Genomic DNA, 19259 nt, shown 5'->3' with positions numbered 1-19259 from the left:
CAGCCCAAATGGTAATAAGTAATTTACAAATGCTTTACAATAAAATCATAAATATTGTTCATGGATTTTTCTAAAATGAAAAAAATCTTTGCAGCTAAATATTCATCAACTTAATCATTCTTTCTTTTATAAGAATGTTCGCTATGTGACATTATAACTCTCCAAAGGAGACATTCTATAATTAGTTCAGTTCTCTGCCTTAAAAGCTTCATTAGAAGGCAGAAGGATAGAATAATTAAAGTTTAAAAATAATAAAAAATATATAACTCTAAACCACAGCTCCCTTATTTAAGAGCGCTTAACAAGAATACTTCCCCCAGTATATTTATAAACAACCTACCATTTATATAATAACACTAATTCACAATTTAAACTATGATGATCAAAGTTAATGTGCATTTAAATTCCCTTCTCAGCTTAAATTATTAAATAGCTAACGGTCTTGAGACATTGTACTGCATTTTACAAAATGAATTACATGTGATATAAAAATGCCTAACTATTGAATAACTGTTGGGCAAGTATTTAGAATACCGTCCAGAGTTTTAGAAAAATATGAGAAATATAGCAGTGCATGTGATGGAGTCCCATGTAGAAATAAGCCTGTGCAAATTAATGATATGTATAGGCATGAACAGTAACTGTGGTAACCAACTTCTCTTTTAAAGGGGTAAGTATGAGCTTTCAAAAAAGAGAAAATGAATCACTTGCTCATTCTGCATTTTATACCTTAATTATATTGAATAGTATAGCTTTTTTTGGTAGTTTTTGGCCGGGGCTGGGCTTGAACCCACCACCTCTGGCATATGGGGCTGGCGCCCTACTCCTTTGAACCACAGGCGCCGCCCTGAATAGTATAGCTTTTTTAATAAAAGGAGACTGTTATAATGTAGGCAACAGATATTAAATTCTGGTGTGTAGCAAAATATTTGGACCAAATGACAAAAGCATATCAATACAATGTGTTTAAGAACAACCTTATAGTGCTAATATGATAGCACTATAATCTTTGCTATCAACAATCCAAGATTTAGTTTTCCATCAAAAGTGTCTCTCCCTTTCCTCTTTCCTATGACCTCTCTCTCTCTCCCCCTCACACACACACACAGATACACACACACACACACACACACACACAGTTCTCATAACATCCTCTCTGTACAAATGCAGCCCAGGTTATATTCTGTTTTCCACTATTAAATTTTCTTAATTAATTCAACAAATCAGTGATCAAAAAATGACTCACTGCTTTCATTAAACCTCTCTCAAGATCATTCTATGCTTAAGGTTAGCCTGCCAAGCACTTGCAGATTTGCATTTAAATTGGCACAGGGTAATTTTTAGATGGAGGCAAAAGTGAGTTTATCTTACTCTCAGCAGAACATATTTAGGTCAGTTTAGGAATAAGCAATTGGTAAATGTACCCTCAGCTAACACAGAGGTGGGCATAGTTAAAACTATTAAAGCTTGGCTGGGCACCTCTCATTCTGCAGTACGCCTTGCAGTACGATGTATGTGTGAGACAGAAAAGGCTGAACTAGAGCTCTGCTTCCTCCAAGCTTGCGTTACAAGTTAAAGAATAATACAGTACATTTCTGTAGTTTGTGGTTTCAAAATTATTCACTGTAAACATCCTATATTCTTTCCTATTAAATTAATTTCAGAGCTTAAGATTATATTTAAGTCTTTGTCAAATTATCATTTATTCTACAAAAAGCAGCACAAATAATGTTCATCCTGGTTTTAACACAAATTCCTTAAAAAAATGTTAAGGCCATTTAATCAAATCAGGGCCAACTGAAGATTACCCTGGTGAGAGTCAAACTACTGATTTGAGAGTTTTGAAAAAGAGCCGTAAGTGGTTGTCTTGTGTTGTCCTCCTTGGTGACTCGGGAGCGGGCTGTAGGGTTGATTAGTCTCCAACATCTCCATCTCGATCTCCAATAAGCCAAAGAAAATGAAAACTTAAGGCTAACAAAGCTGTCCCGAGCAGGTCACCCAGTGCCGTCAGATAGGGGATGGAGAAACTATCTGGGTCCTTTCCTTTCCTCCAGAAGTGATGGACCATCCAGTCAGCGATCCACAGCAGAGTGAACACCTAGGGGAGAGAGCCAGAGGTCATTCCCGCCGCCTGACCATTCCCAGCCCGTTCAACACGGCTGCCAACCCAAGCCATGATTTCTGGAAGGAACAGCGTGTGTCTAAGTCAAGAATCATGCTTGAAAAGAAGAAATATTTAATTAACAGGAATATTTTTACCTCACAGGGAAAAATAAATGTTTATAGTCATTAAAATTTTTCTCACCTTTTCATACATATCTGATTTTCATCTAACCTCTCAACAACCACAGTAATTCTTAAATTTTAAAAACAAGGTACAGTTTTCCAATCACTATTATGTTTCAACTTTTTTTCTATCTGATAAAACTGTAAAGAAAGAAGAAGACATATGAGGAGGGAAATAAAAAATTAAAGAATTATCTTCTGGGCAGTGCCTGTGGCTCAAAGGAGTAGGGCGCCGGCCCCCCATGCCAGAGGTGGCGGGTTCAAACCCAGCCCCGGCCAAAAACTGCAAAAAAAAAAAAAAATTATCTTCCTACTGCAAGTATATCAAATGACATAGAAATGGAAAACTGATCATTTACTAATTAAGAGGCTGTTTATGGCTTGTCAAGGAAAATTTCAGTACAATGGTAAGAACAATAACCAATTGTTTTAAGGTTATTGGTCTAAAATGATAGGTCTATTTTCTAGAATATCAGGAATTTGAAGATTTTGTGATGCTTTAAATTTTTAGATCAGATAAGTGGTTTTTATCTTTGATTGATTTATCTAGAGTAGGAGGATTCTCTAATTTTAAAATCTCTGAAGCAATAAAAGAAACTTGGGATGAGGGAGGTTCCTTGCACAAGTCAGCAAGTACACACAGTGGTTCAATCTATTTATTAACACTCTCCATCTCCTACTAGCTGAATGTAGACAAGTTACCGAACCTCTCTGTCTTAATATCGCCCAACGAACATAAGAGATAATCATGCCATTTATAAGAATGTTGTGAGGATTAAGTAATAGACTAATTCAGGGCCCAGCACACCATAAACTTTCAATCAGTGTCTGCTACTATATTTAATGGTATCATTCTTATTACTATTTGTACCCTTTGGGTACTGGGAACATTTGGTATGTGCAGGAAGTAGCCACTCTAGGTTCAGAGTCTAGGCCAAGAGTGACCTTTCAGTGTTCTGGCAAGTAGGTTGTTGGGGAGAGACATGTGTCTTGGGACCCAAATTGTTGTGTGCTGTCACTTGAGCATTGACATTTTTACCAAGAAGGATAGTGGCTTGTCCAAACGTAGGGGAACACACACCTATTCCAATGGAGGGAACTATAAATACTGCCAGAAAGAGGTCGCACTTTAAGCCCTTATCTTTGCACATGGTTCGTTCTTCCTTGTGGTGTTTCACTGGCAAAGACCATTCAGGAACCTCATAAAATTTGATCAGGACAATCTGTTTTGGGTGTGGAGGAAGCATGAAATATGAGAAAGAATCCTGGACTTGGAAGTTATCAGATCTGGATTTGATTCTCAGTCCGGCCTTTGGTCAGTTTCTTACCTATTTGAAATAAAGGTTTAATAACCAGAATCCACAGAGAACTCAAACGTATTAGCAAAAAAAGAACAAGTGATCCCTTCTCAGGGTGGGCAAAGGACTTGAAGAGAAACTTCTCTAAAGAAGACAGAATACTTGCGAGACAAGATGGCGGACTGAAGCCAGCTTTCAACAAAGGCTCCCGTCCAGAAGGAGAGTTAAGGGACAGGAATTTAGTAAGTATCCTGGTGGACTTGAGCCTCACCAAGAGAGAAGGCTGAAGAACGCACATCAACACCGCTGAGGCAAGTTGTGACCACAAGGACGCAAACAAAAGGTACAAAATCCACCACCAAGCAGACGGGAGTCCCCCTCCCCCATGAGACCGGCTCTAGAGCCCCACAATTGAACAAGCGGGCAGAAATTAAAGGCCCTCCCACTACACTCCACGGGAGAGACCTTCTAAAAACTGGACCTACCTCCCCTACTGGGGTGCCGTGGCGTTCTCCTGCCGGACATAGGGCTGAATAAAACTTTGGGAATCCTTTGCCGGCAACCCTGAATCCCCGGCGCTCCCCTCCCACCCACTGAGGTCTGGAGGCCTGTCCCCCAGGACTTCGGATCCTTGGGTGATTTCTCAAGGGGAGTGGACAGTCCCCGAGTTGCGACTGGTCAGCATTGACTCTGAGGCGCGCTGAGTGAGGAGAGGGCACCGGGCTGAGGGGGAGTCACGCCTCGCGGCACTTCCCTGCGGTGCAGTGCAGCAACCCTCCCCAGGCATACGGGGCCCAAGACTGAATCAGACTCTGGCCTCCCCGCTGAGAGCTGAGAGGCCCTACTCTCACTCGGGGTCTGAGGGCCTATCCCCCAGGAGTTCGGCTCCTTGGGTGATTTTTCAAGGGGAGTGGACAGTCCCCGAGTTGCGACTGGTCAGCATTGACTCTGAGGCGCGCGAGTGAGAGGGCACCGGGCTGAGGGGGAGTCACGCCTCGCGGCACTTCCCTGCGGTGCAGTACAGCAACCCTCCCCAGGCATACGGGCCCAAGACTGAATCAGACTCTGGCCTCCCCGCTGAGAGCTGAGAACCCCTACTCTCACTCGGGGTCTGAGGGCCTATCCCCCAGGAGTTCGGCTCCTTGGGTGATTTCTCGAGGGGAGTGCACAGTGCCTGAGCTGCGTCAGGTCAGCGCTGACTCTGGGACACGTGAGCGAGGAGAGGGCACTCTGCTGAGGGGAAATCAAGCCTTGGCGGCACTTCCCTGCGGTGCAGTGCAGGAGCCCTCCCCGGACCGTAGTATTGCGTGAAACTGAATGAAACTCTAGCTTCCCCCCGCCCCACTCCCAATCGGGGTCTGGGGGCCCATCCCCCAAGAGTTCTGATTCTTGGGGGATCTCTTAAGGGGTGTGGACCCAGCACAAACTGCGGCCGCTCAGTGCTGACTCTGGGGCGCGGGACAGAGGAGAAAAGGGTCGCCTGAGTGCCCACACCAGAGCAGCAGTTCCCTGGAGGTAGATCAACAGCCGATTTTTCTTTAACGGCAGAACGCTCACTTCTGGATATTCTGAGGCCACACCCCCTGTCTCCCTGGGCAACCAGAGGAGGCCACCGGTGACACGGCTCACAAACCCGGAAGCCTCCAGGGCGGGCCGACCCAGAGAGGTGTTCAGACGCAATTCTCCAGCAGCAAAGACGTTTGAACTCAAAACAGCCCGTCTCCTGTAGGCGACGACAGGAACAGAGACAGAACCTCACAAAGTTGTCTGTTCTGTTCTGTTCTGTTAGCAGCATGCATCAGGGACGGGGCTAAGCCTGAGTGAACACCTCCTTCCCATCACCTGCATCAAACACTCAAAGATGTCAGGCCCCATCTCCTCCTGCTAGATAGCGGCAGTCTGCGGGGGCCTGGCAGATTTCCTCGCGATTCAGGCAGGTGCAAACCCCTGGAGTGTCTGTTCACTGCAGGCAACTGGGTTAGCCATCTGCAGAGATACCAGTGACTGGGTCCGACGGAGGGGCAAAGTGGGGAAGGAGACATCAACCTTCCCCAGACTGCTCTGTTTGCTGGGTGGCTCCTCCTGACTCCACGCTGCACTGGGGTGAGCTGTGTCAGAGGAGTCACCAGGCCCCTGTGATCCAGTTCCCAGAGACCTCTTGAACCCTTCCACCCGAGACAAGTGCCGATTGAGACAGTTGATTCGGACCTTTTGAACTGGGCTAATAGACTGAGGACTCTTCAGGCAGTGCCCTGGGTGTGCGATTGTAGGAAGATTTGATTCTCCTTTTCCAACTGGGGCCAGAGGTGGGCAGGCGGGGTGACTTAATTGCTGATTTTTCCACACAGCTGAGACTTCAAGCCAGAGTAGAAGTTGCAATAGGATCGAACAGAAACCAGCTGAAAACAAGACAGAACCACTTTGCTCCACCACACCAGACAGGGCCCCAGTTTCTCAGGTCACAACACTGTACGGGCCCTCGATAAAACCCCAGGGGAAAAACCAAAGGGAGTAAACCATGGGGCGGAATCAGCGGAAAAACTCTGGTAACATGAATAACCAGAATAGATCAACCCCCCCCAAGAAAAGATACGGCAGATGTGATTGAAGATCCCATTCATAAACAACTGGCTGAGATGTCAGAAGTCGAATTCAGAATTTGGTTTGCAGACAAGATTAATAAAATGGAATTAGGAATTCGAGGAGAAATTCAAAAATTGTCTCAAGAATTTAACGAATTTAAAGACAAAACCACCAAGGACTTAGACACACTGAAACAAGAACTTACAGCCCTCAAAGATATGAAAAATACAGTAGAATCCCTCAGTAACAGAATGGAGCAAGCAGAAGAAAGGATTTCTGACATTGAAGATAAAGTCTTCGAACGCTCCCAATCTCTCAAAGAGGAAGAGAAATGGAGAGCAAAAACGGATCACTCACTCAGAGAGCTCTCAGATAATTCGAAAAAAAAACAACATAAGGGTATAGGAATTTCGGAGAATGATGAAGTGGCTGCCAAGGACACAGAGGCCCTTCTACATGAAATTATGAAACAAAATTTTCCAGACATGCCTAGAGAATCTGAAATTCAGATAGCAGACAGCTTCAGAACCCCAGCACAATTCAACCCCAATAAGCCATCTCTCAGACATATCATAATTAGCTTCACTAAAGTTAACATGAAAGAGAAGATTCTCAAAGCAGCCCGGCGAAAGAAAACTATAACGTACAAAGGTAAGAATATTAGAATAACTGCAGATCTCTCTGCTGAAACTTTTCAAGCAAGAAGAGGCTGGTCATCAACTTTTAATCTCCTAAAGCAAAAAAACTTTCAACCCAGGATCTTGTATCCAGCTAAACTGAGTTTCATCTATGATGGAGAAATTAAATACTTCAATGACATTCATATGTTGAAAAAATTTGCCATAAGTAAACCAGCTCTTCAGGATGTTCTCAGACCTATCCTCCACAATGACCAACCCAATCCTATACCACAAAAGTAAACTCACTCAGAAACTTCGGATCAAACTCCAACTTCCACACCGGCGAAAGGATTAAAAATGTCCACTGGACCTTTGAAAAACTCGATACCCAAAATTCCACCAGACTTATCAATACTCTCCATCAATGTGAATGGCTTAAACTGTCCTCTAAAGAGGCATAGGTTAGCTGACTGGATACAAAAACTCAAGCCAGATATTTGTTGCATACAAGAGTCACATCTCAACTTAAAAGACAAATACAGACTCAGGGTGAAAGGATGGTCATCCATATTTCAGGCAAATGGTAATCAGAAAAAAGCAGGTGTTGCAATTTTATTTGCAGATACAGTAGGCTTTAAACCATCAAAAGTAAGGAAAGACAAGAATGGTCACTTCATATTTGTTAAGGGTAATACTCAATATGACGAGATCTCAATTATTAATATCTATGCACCCAACCAGAATGCACCTCAATTTATAAGAGAAACTCTAACAGACATGAGTAACTTGATTTCCTCCAGCTCCATAATCGTTGGAGATTTCAACACTCCCTTGGCAGTGTTGGATCGATCCTCTAGAAAGAAGCTGAGCAAAGAAATCTTAGATTTAAACCTAACCATCCAATATTTAGATTTAGCAGACATCTACAGAACATTTCATCCCAACAAAACTGAATACACATACTTCTCATCAGCCCACGGAACTTACTCCAAAATTGATCACATTTTAGGTCACAAGTCTAACCTCAGTAAATTTAAAGGAATAGAAATTATTCCATGCATCTTCTCGGACCATCATGGAATAAAACTTGAATTGAGTAACAACAGGAATCTGCACACCCATACAAAAACATGGAAGTTAAATAACCTTATGCTGAATGATAGCTGGGTCAGAGATGAGATTAAGAAAGAAATCACCAATTTTTTGGAACAAAATGACAATGAAGACACAAGCTATCAGAACCTCTGGGACACTGCAAAGGCAGTTCTAAGAGGGAAATTTATAGCACTGCAAGCCTTCCTCAAGAGAACGGAAAGAGAGGAAGTTAACAACTTAATGGGACATCTCACGCAACTGGAAAAGGAAGAACATTCCAACCCCAAACCCAGTAGAAGAAAAGAAATAACCAAAATTAGAGCAGAATTAAATGAAATTGAAAACAAAAGAATAATACAACAGATCAATAAATCAAAAAGCTGGTTTTTTGAAAAGGTCAATAAAATAGATAAACCTCTGGCCAACCTAATCAGGAAAAAAAGAGTAAACTCTCTAATATCATCAATCAGAAACAACAAAGACGAAATAACCACAGACTCATCAGAAATCCAAAAAATCCTTAATGAATATTACAAGAAACTTTATTCTCAGAAATATGAAAATCTGAAGGAAATAGACCGATACTTGGAAGCACGCCACCTTCCAAGACTTAACCAGAATCAAGTGGAAATGTTGAACAGACCCATATCAAGTTCAGAAATAGCATCAACTATACAAAACCTCCCTAAAAAGAAAAGCCCGGGACCAGATGGTTTCACGTCAGAATTCTACCAAACCTTTAAAGAGGAATTAGTACCTATATTACTCAACCTGTTCCAAAAGGTAGAAAAAGAAGGAAGACTACCCAACACATTCTATGAAGCAAATATCACCCTGATCCCCAAACCAGGAAAAGACCCAACAAGAAAAGAAAATTATAGACCAATATCACTAATGAATATAGATGCAAAAATATTCAACAAGATCCTAACAAACAGAATCCAACAACACATCAAACAAATTATACATCATGACCAAGTTGGTTTTATCCCAGGGTCTCAAGGCTGGTTCAATATACGTAAATCTATAAATGTAATTCAGCACATAAACAAATTAAAAAACAAAGACCATATGATTCTCTCAATTGATGCAGAAAAAGCTTTTGATAATATCCAGCATCCCTTCATGATCAGAACACTCAAGAAAATTGGTCTAGAAGGGACTTTTCTTAAACTGATAGAGGCTATCTACAGCAAACCCACAGCCAATATCATATTGAATGGAGTTAAATTGGAATCATTTCCACTCAGATCAGGAACCAGACAAGGCTGCCCATTGTCTCCATTGCTTTTCAACATTGTAATGGAAGTTTTAGCCACCGCAATTAGGGAAGAAAAGGCGATCAAGGGTATCCATATAGGGTCAGAAGAGATCAAACTCTCGCTCTTCGCAGATGATATGATTGTGTATCTGGAAAACACTAGGGACTCTACTACAAAACTCCTAGAAGTGATCAAGGAATACAGCAGCGTCTCAGGTTACAAAATCAACATTCATAAATCGGTAGCCTTTATATACACCAACAACAGTCAAATTGAAAAAGCAGTTAAGGACTCTATCCCATTCACAGTAGTGCCAAAGAAGATGAAATATTTGGGAATTTACCTAACAAAAGACGTGAAAGATCTCTATAAAGAGAACTATGAAACTCTAAGAAAAGAAATAGCTGAAAATGTTAACAAATGGAAAAACATACCATGCTCATGGCTAGGAAGAATCAACATTATCAAAATGTCCATACTACCCAAAGCAATATATAATTTCAACGCACTCCCTATTAAAGCTCCACTGTCATATTTTAAAGATCTTGAAAAAACATTACTTCGTTTTATATGGAATCAGAAAAAACCTCGAATAGCCAAGACATTACTCAGAAATAAAAACAAAACAGGAGGAATCACACTACCAGACCTCAGACTTTACTACAAATCGATAGTGATCAAAACAGCACGGTACTGGCACAAAAACAGAGAAGTAGATATCTGGAATAGAATAGAGAACCAAGAGATGAATCCAGCTACTTACCGCTATTTGATTTTTGACAAGCCAATTAAAAACATTCAGTGGGGAAAAGATTCCCTATTTAACAAATGGTGCTGGGTGAACTGGCTGGCAACCTGCAGAAGACTGAAATTGGACCTACACCTTTCACCATTAACTAAGATAGACTCTCATTGGATTAAAGATTTAAACTTAAGACATGAAACTATAAAAATACTAGAGGAGAATGCAGGGAAAACCCTTGAAGAAATTGGTCTGGGTGAGTATTTCATGAGGAGAACCCCCCGGGCAATTGAAGCAGCTTCAAAAATACAGTACTGGGACTTGATCAAACTAAAAAGCTTCTGCACAGCTAAGAACACAGTAAGCAGAGCAAGCAGACAGCCCTCAGAATGGGAGAAGATATTTGCAGGGTATAACTCTGACAAAGGTTTAATAACCAGAATCCACAGAGAACTCAAACGCATCAGCAAGAAAAAAACAAGGGATCCCATCGCAGGCTGGGCAAGGGATTTGAAGAGAAACTTCTCTGAAGAAGACAGGCGCACGGCCTTCAGACATATGAAAAAATGCTCATCATCTTTAATCATCAGAGAAATGCAAATCAAAACTACTTTGAGATATCATCTAACTCCAATGAGACTAGCCTATATCACAAAATCTCAAGACCAGAGATGTTGGCGTGGATGCGGAGAAAAGGGAACACTTCTGCACTGCTGGTGGGAATGCAAATTAATACATTCCTTTTGGAAAGATATATGGAGAACACTCAGAGATCTAAAAATAGATCTGCCATTCAATCCTGTAATTCCTCTGCTGGGCATATACCCAGAAGACCAAAAATCACAACATAACAAAGATATTTGTACCAGAATGTTTATTGCAGCCCAATTCATAATAGCTAAGTCATGGAAAAAGCCCAAGTGCCCATCGATCCACGAATGGATTAATAAATTGTGGTATATGTATACCATGGAATACTATGCAGCCTTAAAGAAAGATGGAGACTTTACCTCTTTCATGTTTACATGGATGGAGCTGGAACATATTCTTCTTAGTAAAGTATCCCAAGAATGGAAGAAAAAATACCCAATGTACACAGCCCTACTATGAAACTAATTTGGGACTCTCACATGAAAGCTATAACCCAGCTACAACTTAACAATAGGGGGAAGTGGGAAAGGGGGGTGGGTGGGTAGAGGGAGGGGAATCGGTGGGATCACACCTGTGGTGCATATTACAGGGGTATTTGCGAAACTTGGTAAATGTAGAATGTAAATGTTTTGGCACAGTAACTGAGATAACGCCGGAAAGGCTATGTTAACCACTGTGATAAAAATGTGTCAAATGGTTTATGAAGTGAGTGTATGATGCCCCATGATCATATCATTGTATACAGTTATGATTTAATAAAAAAATTAAAAAAAAAAAAGAAGACAGATGCACGATCTATAGACACATGAAAAAAATCTCATCATCCTTAATCATCAGAGAAATGCAAATCAAAACTACTTTGAGATATCACCTAACCCCAGTAAGAGTAGCCACATAACAACATCCCCAAACCAGAGATGTTGGTGTGGATGCGGAGAAAAGGACACACTTCTACACTGCTGGTGGGAATGCACACTACATTCCTTTTGGAAGGATGTTTGGAGAATACTTAGAGATCTAAAAATAGACCTGCCATTCAATCCTATAATTCCTTTACTAGGTATATACCCAGAAGACCAAAAATCACAACATAACAAAGACATCTGTACCAGAATGTTTATTGCAATTCATAATCGCTAAGTCATGGAAGAAGCCCAAGTGCCCATCAACCCACAAATGGACTAGCAAATTGTGGTACATGTATACCATGGAATATTATGCAGCCTTAAAGAAAGATGGAGACTTTACCTCTTTCATGCTTACATGGATAGAGCTGGAACATATTCTTCTTAGCAAAGTATCTCAAGAATGGAAGAAAAAGTATCCAATGTACTCAGCCCTACAATGAGGCTAATTTATAGCTTTCATATGAAGGCTATAACCCAACTATAGCACAAGAATATGGGGAAAGGGCCAAGGGAGGGGAAAGGAAGAGGGAAGTCAGGGTGGAGGGAGGGTAATGGGTGGGGCCACACCTATGGTGCATCTTAGAATGGGTACAGGCGAAACTTACTTAATGCAGAATAAAAATGTCTACAAATGGGCGGCGCCTGTGGCTCAGTGAGTAGGGCGCCGGCCCCATATGCCGAGGGTAGCGGGTTCAAACCCATTCCCGGCCAAACTGCAACAAAAAAAATAGCCGGGCGTTGTGGCGGGCGCCTGTAGTCCCAGCTGCTCGGGAGGCTGAGGCAAGAGAATCGCGTAAGCCCAAGAGTTAGAGGTTGCTGTGAGCCGTGTGACGCCACGGCACTCTACCCGAGGGCGGTACAGTGAGACTCTATCTCTACAAAAAAAAAAAAAAAAAAAAAAAGTCTACATACAATAACTAAGAAAATGCCACGAAGGCTACGTTGAACAGTTTGATGAGAATATTTCAGATTGTATATGAAACGAGCACATTGTAACCCTTGATTGCACTAATGTACACAGCTATGATTTAACAATAAAAAAATAAACTTAAAAAATAATTTACTCGTACCCCATACATGCATTAATGTATACATGATCTATGCATTTATGATTTAATAAAAAAAGAGAAAAAAATAGCCAGGCAATTGTGGTGGTGCCCATAATCCCAGCTACTTGGGAGGCTGAGGCGAGAGAATCGCTTAAGCCCAAGAGTTGGAGGTTGCTGTGAGCTGTCATGCCTCAGCACTCTACTGAGAGAGACATAGTGAGACTCTGTCTCAAAAAAAAAAAAGAAAAGAAAGAAAATTTTTGTAAGAAAATATAAGAGAATGTCTTTTTGACCTTGTTTTAGAGAACAATTTCATGAATCAAACGTGTATGTTAACATGCTACAGCTAGATAAATTAAAGATTTATAAAGCTAAAAACCATGTTGTAGGCTTGCAAAAATCTCTGCCTTGCTTATGACTGACAAAAAGCTAGTATTCAGAATATTTAGCAAGAATATACAGAGAACTGTAGTTCATAAGAAAATAGTCCAGTAAGAGAGAGAAGGAAATTTAAAGGGACAAAAAACATGTGGAGAGTTGCTAAAGCTTACTAATAGAAAGAGAATGTGAGTGAAAACTATGTTAAAATCCAGTCCATACCCACCTAATGGGCAAAACTCAAAATTTAAAAAATAAAACAGAAAAAGGAAGCGTTGTTTCTTAAATGGCCTGTCATGGGGCCATCAGTGTTCTAAGAAGTTGACATGTATGAACTGATTTAATTCTTAAACATCTCTGTAATATTGTGTGGGTTATTCTCTCTCCTTTGCATTTGAGAAAACTAAGACAAAGTGTAAGAAACCCACCCAATCCAAATAAAGCACGCAGACAAATAAGAGAAAAACAAGCTAAAGGTGTTCTGGAGACTTCTCAGTCGCTGGTGTTTTGCAAATATATATACACGCACATTTATATATACATATAAATACAACTTAAAAAAATTAAAACAGGCTTCGTGCCTGTAGTACAGAGGTTACCGTGCCAGCCACATACTCCGAAGTTGGCAGGTTCGAACCCGGCCCAGGCCAACTACCCAACAATGCAACCAAAAATAGCCAGGCATTGTGGTGGGCACCTGTAGTCCCAGCTGCTTGGGAGGCTGAGGCAAGGGAGTCGCTTAAGCCCAAGAGTTTGAGGCTGCTGTGAGCTGTGATGCTACAGCACTCTAATGAGGGAGAAATAGTGAGACTCTTGTCTCAAAAAAAAAAATTAAACCAGAATAGAGTGGAACAGACTAGGATAGAAAGTAGCATGAACAGCACACAGTGTTTCTTAAAGCCTTTGTTTTAGCTATGAACTTGCACCTATTTACATACGTGCATATTTGTTTCAGTCTGAAGCTATTTCTTACAGGGTTCTGTGGTCAAAACCTTTGAAAGCTGCTCTTCTAACACGTACATCTTACACGTTAGGTTCTAAGAATCTAACATGTAAATCTCTGAAAGGGGAAAACCATGTCTTCTTTTTATTTGATCCCTTGGTTTCTAGTAAAATACTTACATATCATAAACTTGAAACAAATGTTTGTTGTTAAAGGGCTCTACCCTGGAATGACTGTGTCACCATCAATAATGGGACAAACCCTGAATCTTAGTTTCCACAGCTTTAAAATGAAGTTGCCGTCGCCTATCTCATTGGCTGGAAGCAGAAATTAAATGATATATATATAGCTAAGCAAATGCTTGGTTTATAGTAGGTACTCAATAAATATTACTGCCATTATCACTGTTTCGTCAATTACTGGACTGTCTCAGAATTTATGGACTCTCTTTAAAGGGTTATTGAACAGAAGTCTGAACACTGGTTTCAAATGCTATCCAGTTATATGACTTACCATTTCTCTGAGCTTTGGTTCTTTCAAATGAGTGAATGTATGTCCCTCACAGTCTGTTCTAGATCGAAATTACAGGGGTAAGAAATTTGTTGTCCTAAACTATCCACTGATTGCTCTCCTCACCTTCCTCTCCAATTCCCACACTCTTTTTCTATTTATTGAATTTACTTATACACAGTGTGCCATAGAATCACGCTCTCTTCCTGTGCAATTTCTTTTTAAAGGGATTGTGATGACTTAAAGTTCGATCAGGTTTAAATTTATTAGAATGTTTTTAGAAGTTACCCAAGGATATCAGTGTTTCCTTGGAACTCTGTGTAATACATTACTAAAATCACAATAAGTAGCACATGCTTCATAATCTACCATGTTTTAAAACTAAACGATCATTTAAGAAATGCATGCTTTTCATGAGAAAAACACACTGGATATCAAACCAGGGGTAGATGATGTTTTTACACCATCTGTTTGTTCTTTATGAAATATGCATAACTTCTCTAGGTAAATATGCCTTCTGAAAAGGCAACTCTGTAGCCCTAGCTAATTATGCATGTTCTAGATGTATTTCTTGGAATTCAAATTTATAAAGTACAAAAATATATATTTGCTTTGGATGATATTGATTCTCTCAGCCAGCTCCTTCTTTGAGCTAGAATCAATATTTCCATGAATCAGCATCCCCATAATACCTTACTGCTAATACCCACCCTGTGTCGAGTGCAAAGAAAGACAATTTCTATGGGAGAGTAATGCCTAGAAACATGATACAAATAAACCCCCAAAGGGTGGTGCCTGTGGCTTAAAGGGGTAGGGCACTGGCCCCATATTCTAGAGGTGGCGGGTTCAAACCCAGCTCCGGCCAAAAACTGGAAAAAAAAAAAAAAAAAGGCTCAAATAAACCCCCGAAGTAGCAAATTAGGAGAGACTTTCCTAATCCCAAACTTCACAATGTTGAATTTATGTCTCCTGTAGAAGTATGCTTTCCTAATCCAGCTTCTAAGTTGGAAACCCTACTCATTAAAATCTAATTATTTAAATATCGGCTAAGAATAATTTAGGATTATCAGTCAACAGGAATTCAGTCTATTGATGGTCGGATAAAAGCATCTTTTCTTTGGTTTGAATTATTTTGGGGAAGTGGCAGGTAGGGCAAGGTAGGAGATAAATGGTGGTGCTGAAAAGAAAACTAATGTTCGATGATCTTTTTTCTCCCTGAGTACTATGGGGACAGTATCTTTATTTGGAGTATATTTATGTTCTGAAAAGAAAATTTAGATGCTGACCGGCTAAGTGACTTGCCCAGTTACACAAGTCAAGCTCAGGTCTACACTGCTTCCCCCATATCTCATTCCCCCTGCCAGGCAGTGCCGGGGGCAAAAAAGGAGAAGAAAGTGCTTCTTTCTACTTGTAGATAGAAAGCAAACCCTCCCCCCAAACCAAAATAACCCAACACAAAGCACAACAAAATGACCCGCTTGAAAATTCCATTTTTAACAATGTTGTAAACAAAATACCCGAAACAATCTACCCACTGAAAACAACTTAAAATGCTCCAAAAAAATATAAAAACTATCTTCTTTTTTTTTTCTTTTTTTGAGACAGAGTCTCACTTTGTCGCCGTCGGTAGGACTACAGGCACCCATCACAGTGTCCAGTTGTTTTTTTAGAAACCAAGTCTTGCTCTTGCTCAGGCTGGTCTCGAACCCATGAGCTCAGGCAATTCACTTGCCTCAGCCTCCCAGAGTGCTGAGATTACAGGCGTGAGCCACCGCACTCAGCTTAAAGCTATTTTTAAAATGCATCACTGACTGGCATGAAAGTAAGCAATCCTCAGAGGCCAAAACGAAGGGAACCAGGCCGCAGAGGGGCAAGTCAATGGCCAAAGCCAGCTTTGGGCCTGAAGATGGTGCCTGGGCTGCTTCACGGCACAAGCTATGCTGGGCTCTCTGTGCCCTCTGCCTCTGCCAGGGCCACCCGGCCAGCTCAGGGCATGGTAGACAGCAAAGGCACGGCAGGTCCCAGGTGGGGAGTCTAACAGAACTTTTTCACATAAAGAGCTACACCTTCCAAATAAGAAATAAACAGAAGAGGAAGGAAACTTGTCCCGCTGTGGTCCTACGTGGTGGGAGAAAAGTCTTCCCTCACAATGCGTAACCACAGGTGATCCATGTACGGATTTCAGGCCATCAAACTATATAACAGTCTGAGTAGAGTCGCCCATGGGCATCTACTGGGGATGGGCTCCAGGACCCTTCCCAAAAGGTTACCAAAATCCAAGGATATGCAAGTCCTTTAAAGAAAATGGTTGAGTCGCATATCATCACACATATCCTCCCACATACAGCCATGCTTTGCTTAGTGAACGGGATATGTTCTGAGAAATGCATGATTAGGCCGTTTCGTTGCTGGGCAAATGTTGAGTGCACCCATACACAGCTAGAGGGTACAGCCTTCCACACACCTAGGGTCTATGGTACAGCTACTGCTCCCAGGCTACAGACCTATACAGCACGTCACTGTACTGAATGCTCCAGCCAACTGTAATACAGGGGTAAGTATCTGTGTGTCTAAACATAGAAAAAGTACAGTCAAATACAGTATAGAGATAAAAAATGGTCTATCTGTATAGGGCACTTTCCACAGAGGGAGCTCGTAGGACTGGAAGTTGCTCTAGGTGAGTGAATGCGGGAGTGGTGTGAGTGTGTAGACCTCGGATGTTACTATGCACTACTGTAGACTTTATAAACATGGTACACTTAGGCTACAATAAATTTATGTTTAAAGTTTTCTTTCTTTAATAAATTAGATTACTGTAACTTTTTTACTTTATAATTTTTTTTAATTTTTTCAAGTTTCTCTTGATATAACACTTGGCTTAAAATACAAACACATTGTATAGCAGCATGAAATATTTTCTTTCTTTATATCCTTATTCTATAAGCTTTTTATTTTAAAAAAATTTTTACTTTTTAAACTTTTTGTGTTTAAAAACTAAGACAGATTTCATCCTAGGAGTGATTATTAAAACAAAATAAAAATTAAGACACAAACAATATTAAGCCAGACCTAGCCAGGGTTGGGATCCTCAACATCACCACCTTCACCTCCACATCGTGTCCCACTGGAAGGTCTTCCCGGGCAGTCACTCACAGGGACCTGTCACCTCCTATGATAACAGTGCCTTCTTCCGGAATATCCCCTGAAAGACCTTCTTGAGGCTGTTTTACAGTTAACTTCTTTTTTAATAAATAGAAGGAGTACACTCTAAAATAATGCTAAAAAGTACTAGTAACCATTGCTTACTATTATTACCAGTGCTATGTACTGCACAATTATACATGCTAGATTCTATACAACTGGCAATGCACTGGGTTTGTTTACACCAGCATCACCACAGACGTGTGACACGTGTGGAGCCCTATGACCACATGGCTATAACATCATGAGGCAGGAGGAATTTTTCAGCTCTTATGTTGTTATCAGATCACAGTCATATATGTGGTCTGGCTTTGACCAAATTATTATGCAGCATATGACTGTACTTGAAAATTACAAACAGAATAGATTTTAAGTGTTTTCATCACAAAAAAGTGATAATTATGTGAGGAATAGATATGTTAATTATCTTGATTTAGCTATTCTACAATAAATACACATATCAAAACATCATTTGCTTTGTTGATTGTATCCTTTTTTTTTTTTTTTTTTTTTTGTAGAGACAGAGTCTCACTTTATGGCGGTCGGTGGAGTGCCGTGGCCTCACACAGCTCACAGCAACCTCCAATGGGCTTAAGCGATTCTCTTGCCTCAGCCTCCCGAGCAGCTGGGACTGCAGGCGCCCGCCACAACGCCCGGCTATTTTTTGGTTGCAGTTCAGCCGGGGCTGGGTTTGAACCCGCCACCCTCAGTATATGGGGCCGGCGCCTTACCGACTGAGCCACAGGCGCCGCCCGTTGATTGTATCCTTTTAACTTGATCAGGTCCCATTTATTTTTGTTGTTGCTGCAATTGCCATTAGGGTCTTCTTGTGAATTCTTTCCCAAGGCCAATATCATTAGGAGTTTTTTTCCACGCTTTCCTCTAGGATTTTTATCATTTCATGTCTTAGATTTAAATCGTTAGTGTGAGTTAATTTAAGTGGTGAAAGGTAAGGGTCCAGTTTCGGTCTTTTACATGTGGTTATCCAGTCCTCCCAGCACTCTTTTTTTTTTTTTGTAGAGACAGAGTTTCACTTTATGGCCCTCCGTAGAGTGCCGTGGCCTCACACAGCTCACAGCAACCTCCAACTCCTGGGCTCAAGCGATTCTCTTGCCTCAGCCTCCCGAGTAGCTGGGACTACAGGCGCCCGCCACAACGCCCGGCTATTTTTTTGGTTGCAGTTTGGCCGGGGCCGGGTTTGAACCCGCCACCCTCGGTATATGGGGCCGGCACCTTACCGACTGAGCCACAGGTGCCGCCCTCCTCCCAGCACTCTTTATGAAATAGATTCTTTCCCCCAGTGTAAGCTTTTGTTTGGTTTATCAAAGATCAGATGGCAATATGAGGCTGGTTTCATCTCTGCGTTCTTGATTCTGTTCCACAGATGCATTTCTCTCTATGCCACTACCATGCTGTTTTAATCACTATAGACTGATAGGATAACCAAAGTCTGACAGTGTGTTGCCTCCAGATTTGTTTTTATTTCATAGAATTATGTTGACTATCCATATGAAATGAAGAACTATTTTTTCAAGTTCTTCAAAGTATGATGGTGGTATTATAATGGGAACGGCATTAAATCTGTAGAGTACTTTGGGTAATATAGACATTTTAATAAAATTGATCCTTCCCAGCCATGAGCATAGTACGTTCTTCCATTTGTTAATGTCTTCCACTATTTCTTTTCTCAAGGATTCATAGTTTTCTCCGTAGAGATCTTTCCCTTCCTTTCT

At 41.1% G+C, this 19259-nt stretch overlaps 1 protein-coding gene across 4 annotated transcripts in view; it reads right to left on the bottom strand.

Moving 5' to 3' along the window:
- Positions 1-1337: 1337 nt before the first annotated feature.
- Positions 1338-19259, bottom strand: part of SLC41A2 (solute carrier family 41 member 2) — a 119688-nt gene continuing 101766 nt past the window's right edge. For all 4 annotated transcript variants that reach the window (XM_053585763.1, XM_053585764.1, XM_053585762.1 and 1 more), the window contains exon 11: positions 1338-2098. In XM_053585763.1, coding sequence (XP_053441738.1) covers positions 1913-2098 — 186 coding nt within the window. In that variant the 3' untranslated portion in view covers positions 1338-1912. The remainder of the gene's footprint in view (positions 2099-19259) is intronic.

Source organism: Nycticebus coucang, chromosome 3, assembly GCF_027406575.1.
Source record: "Nycticebus coucang isolate mNycCou1 chromosome 3, mNycCou1.pri, whole genome shotgun sequence".
NCBI classification, from domain to species: Eukaryota; Metazoa; Chordata; class Mammalia; order Primates; family Lorisidae; genus Nycticebus; species Nycticebus coucang.
This window is presented reverse-complemented; position numbering and strand designations above follow the sequence as displayed.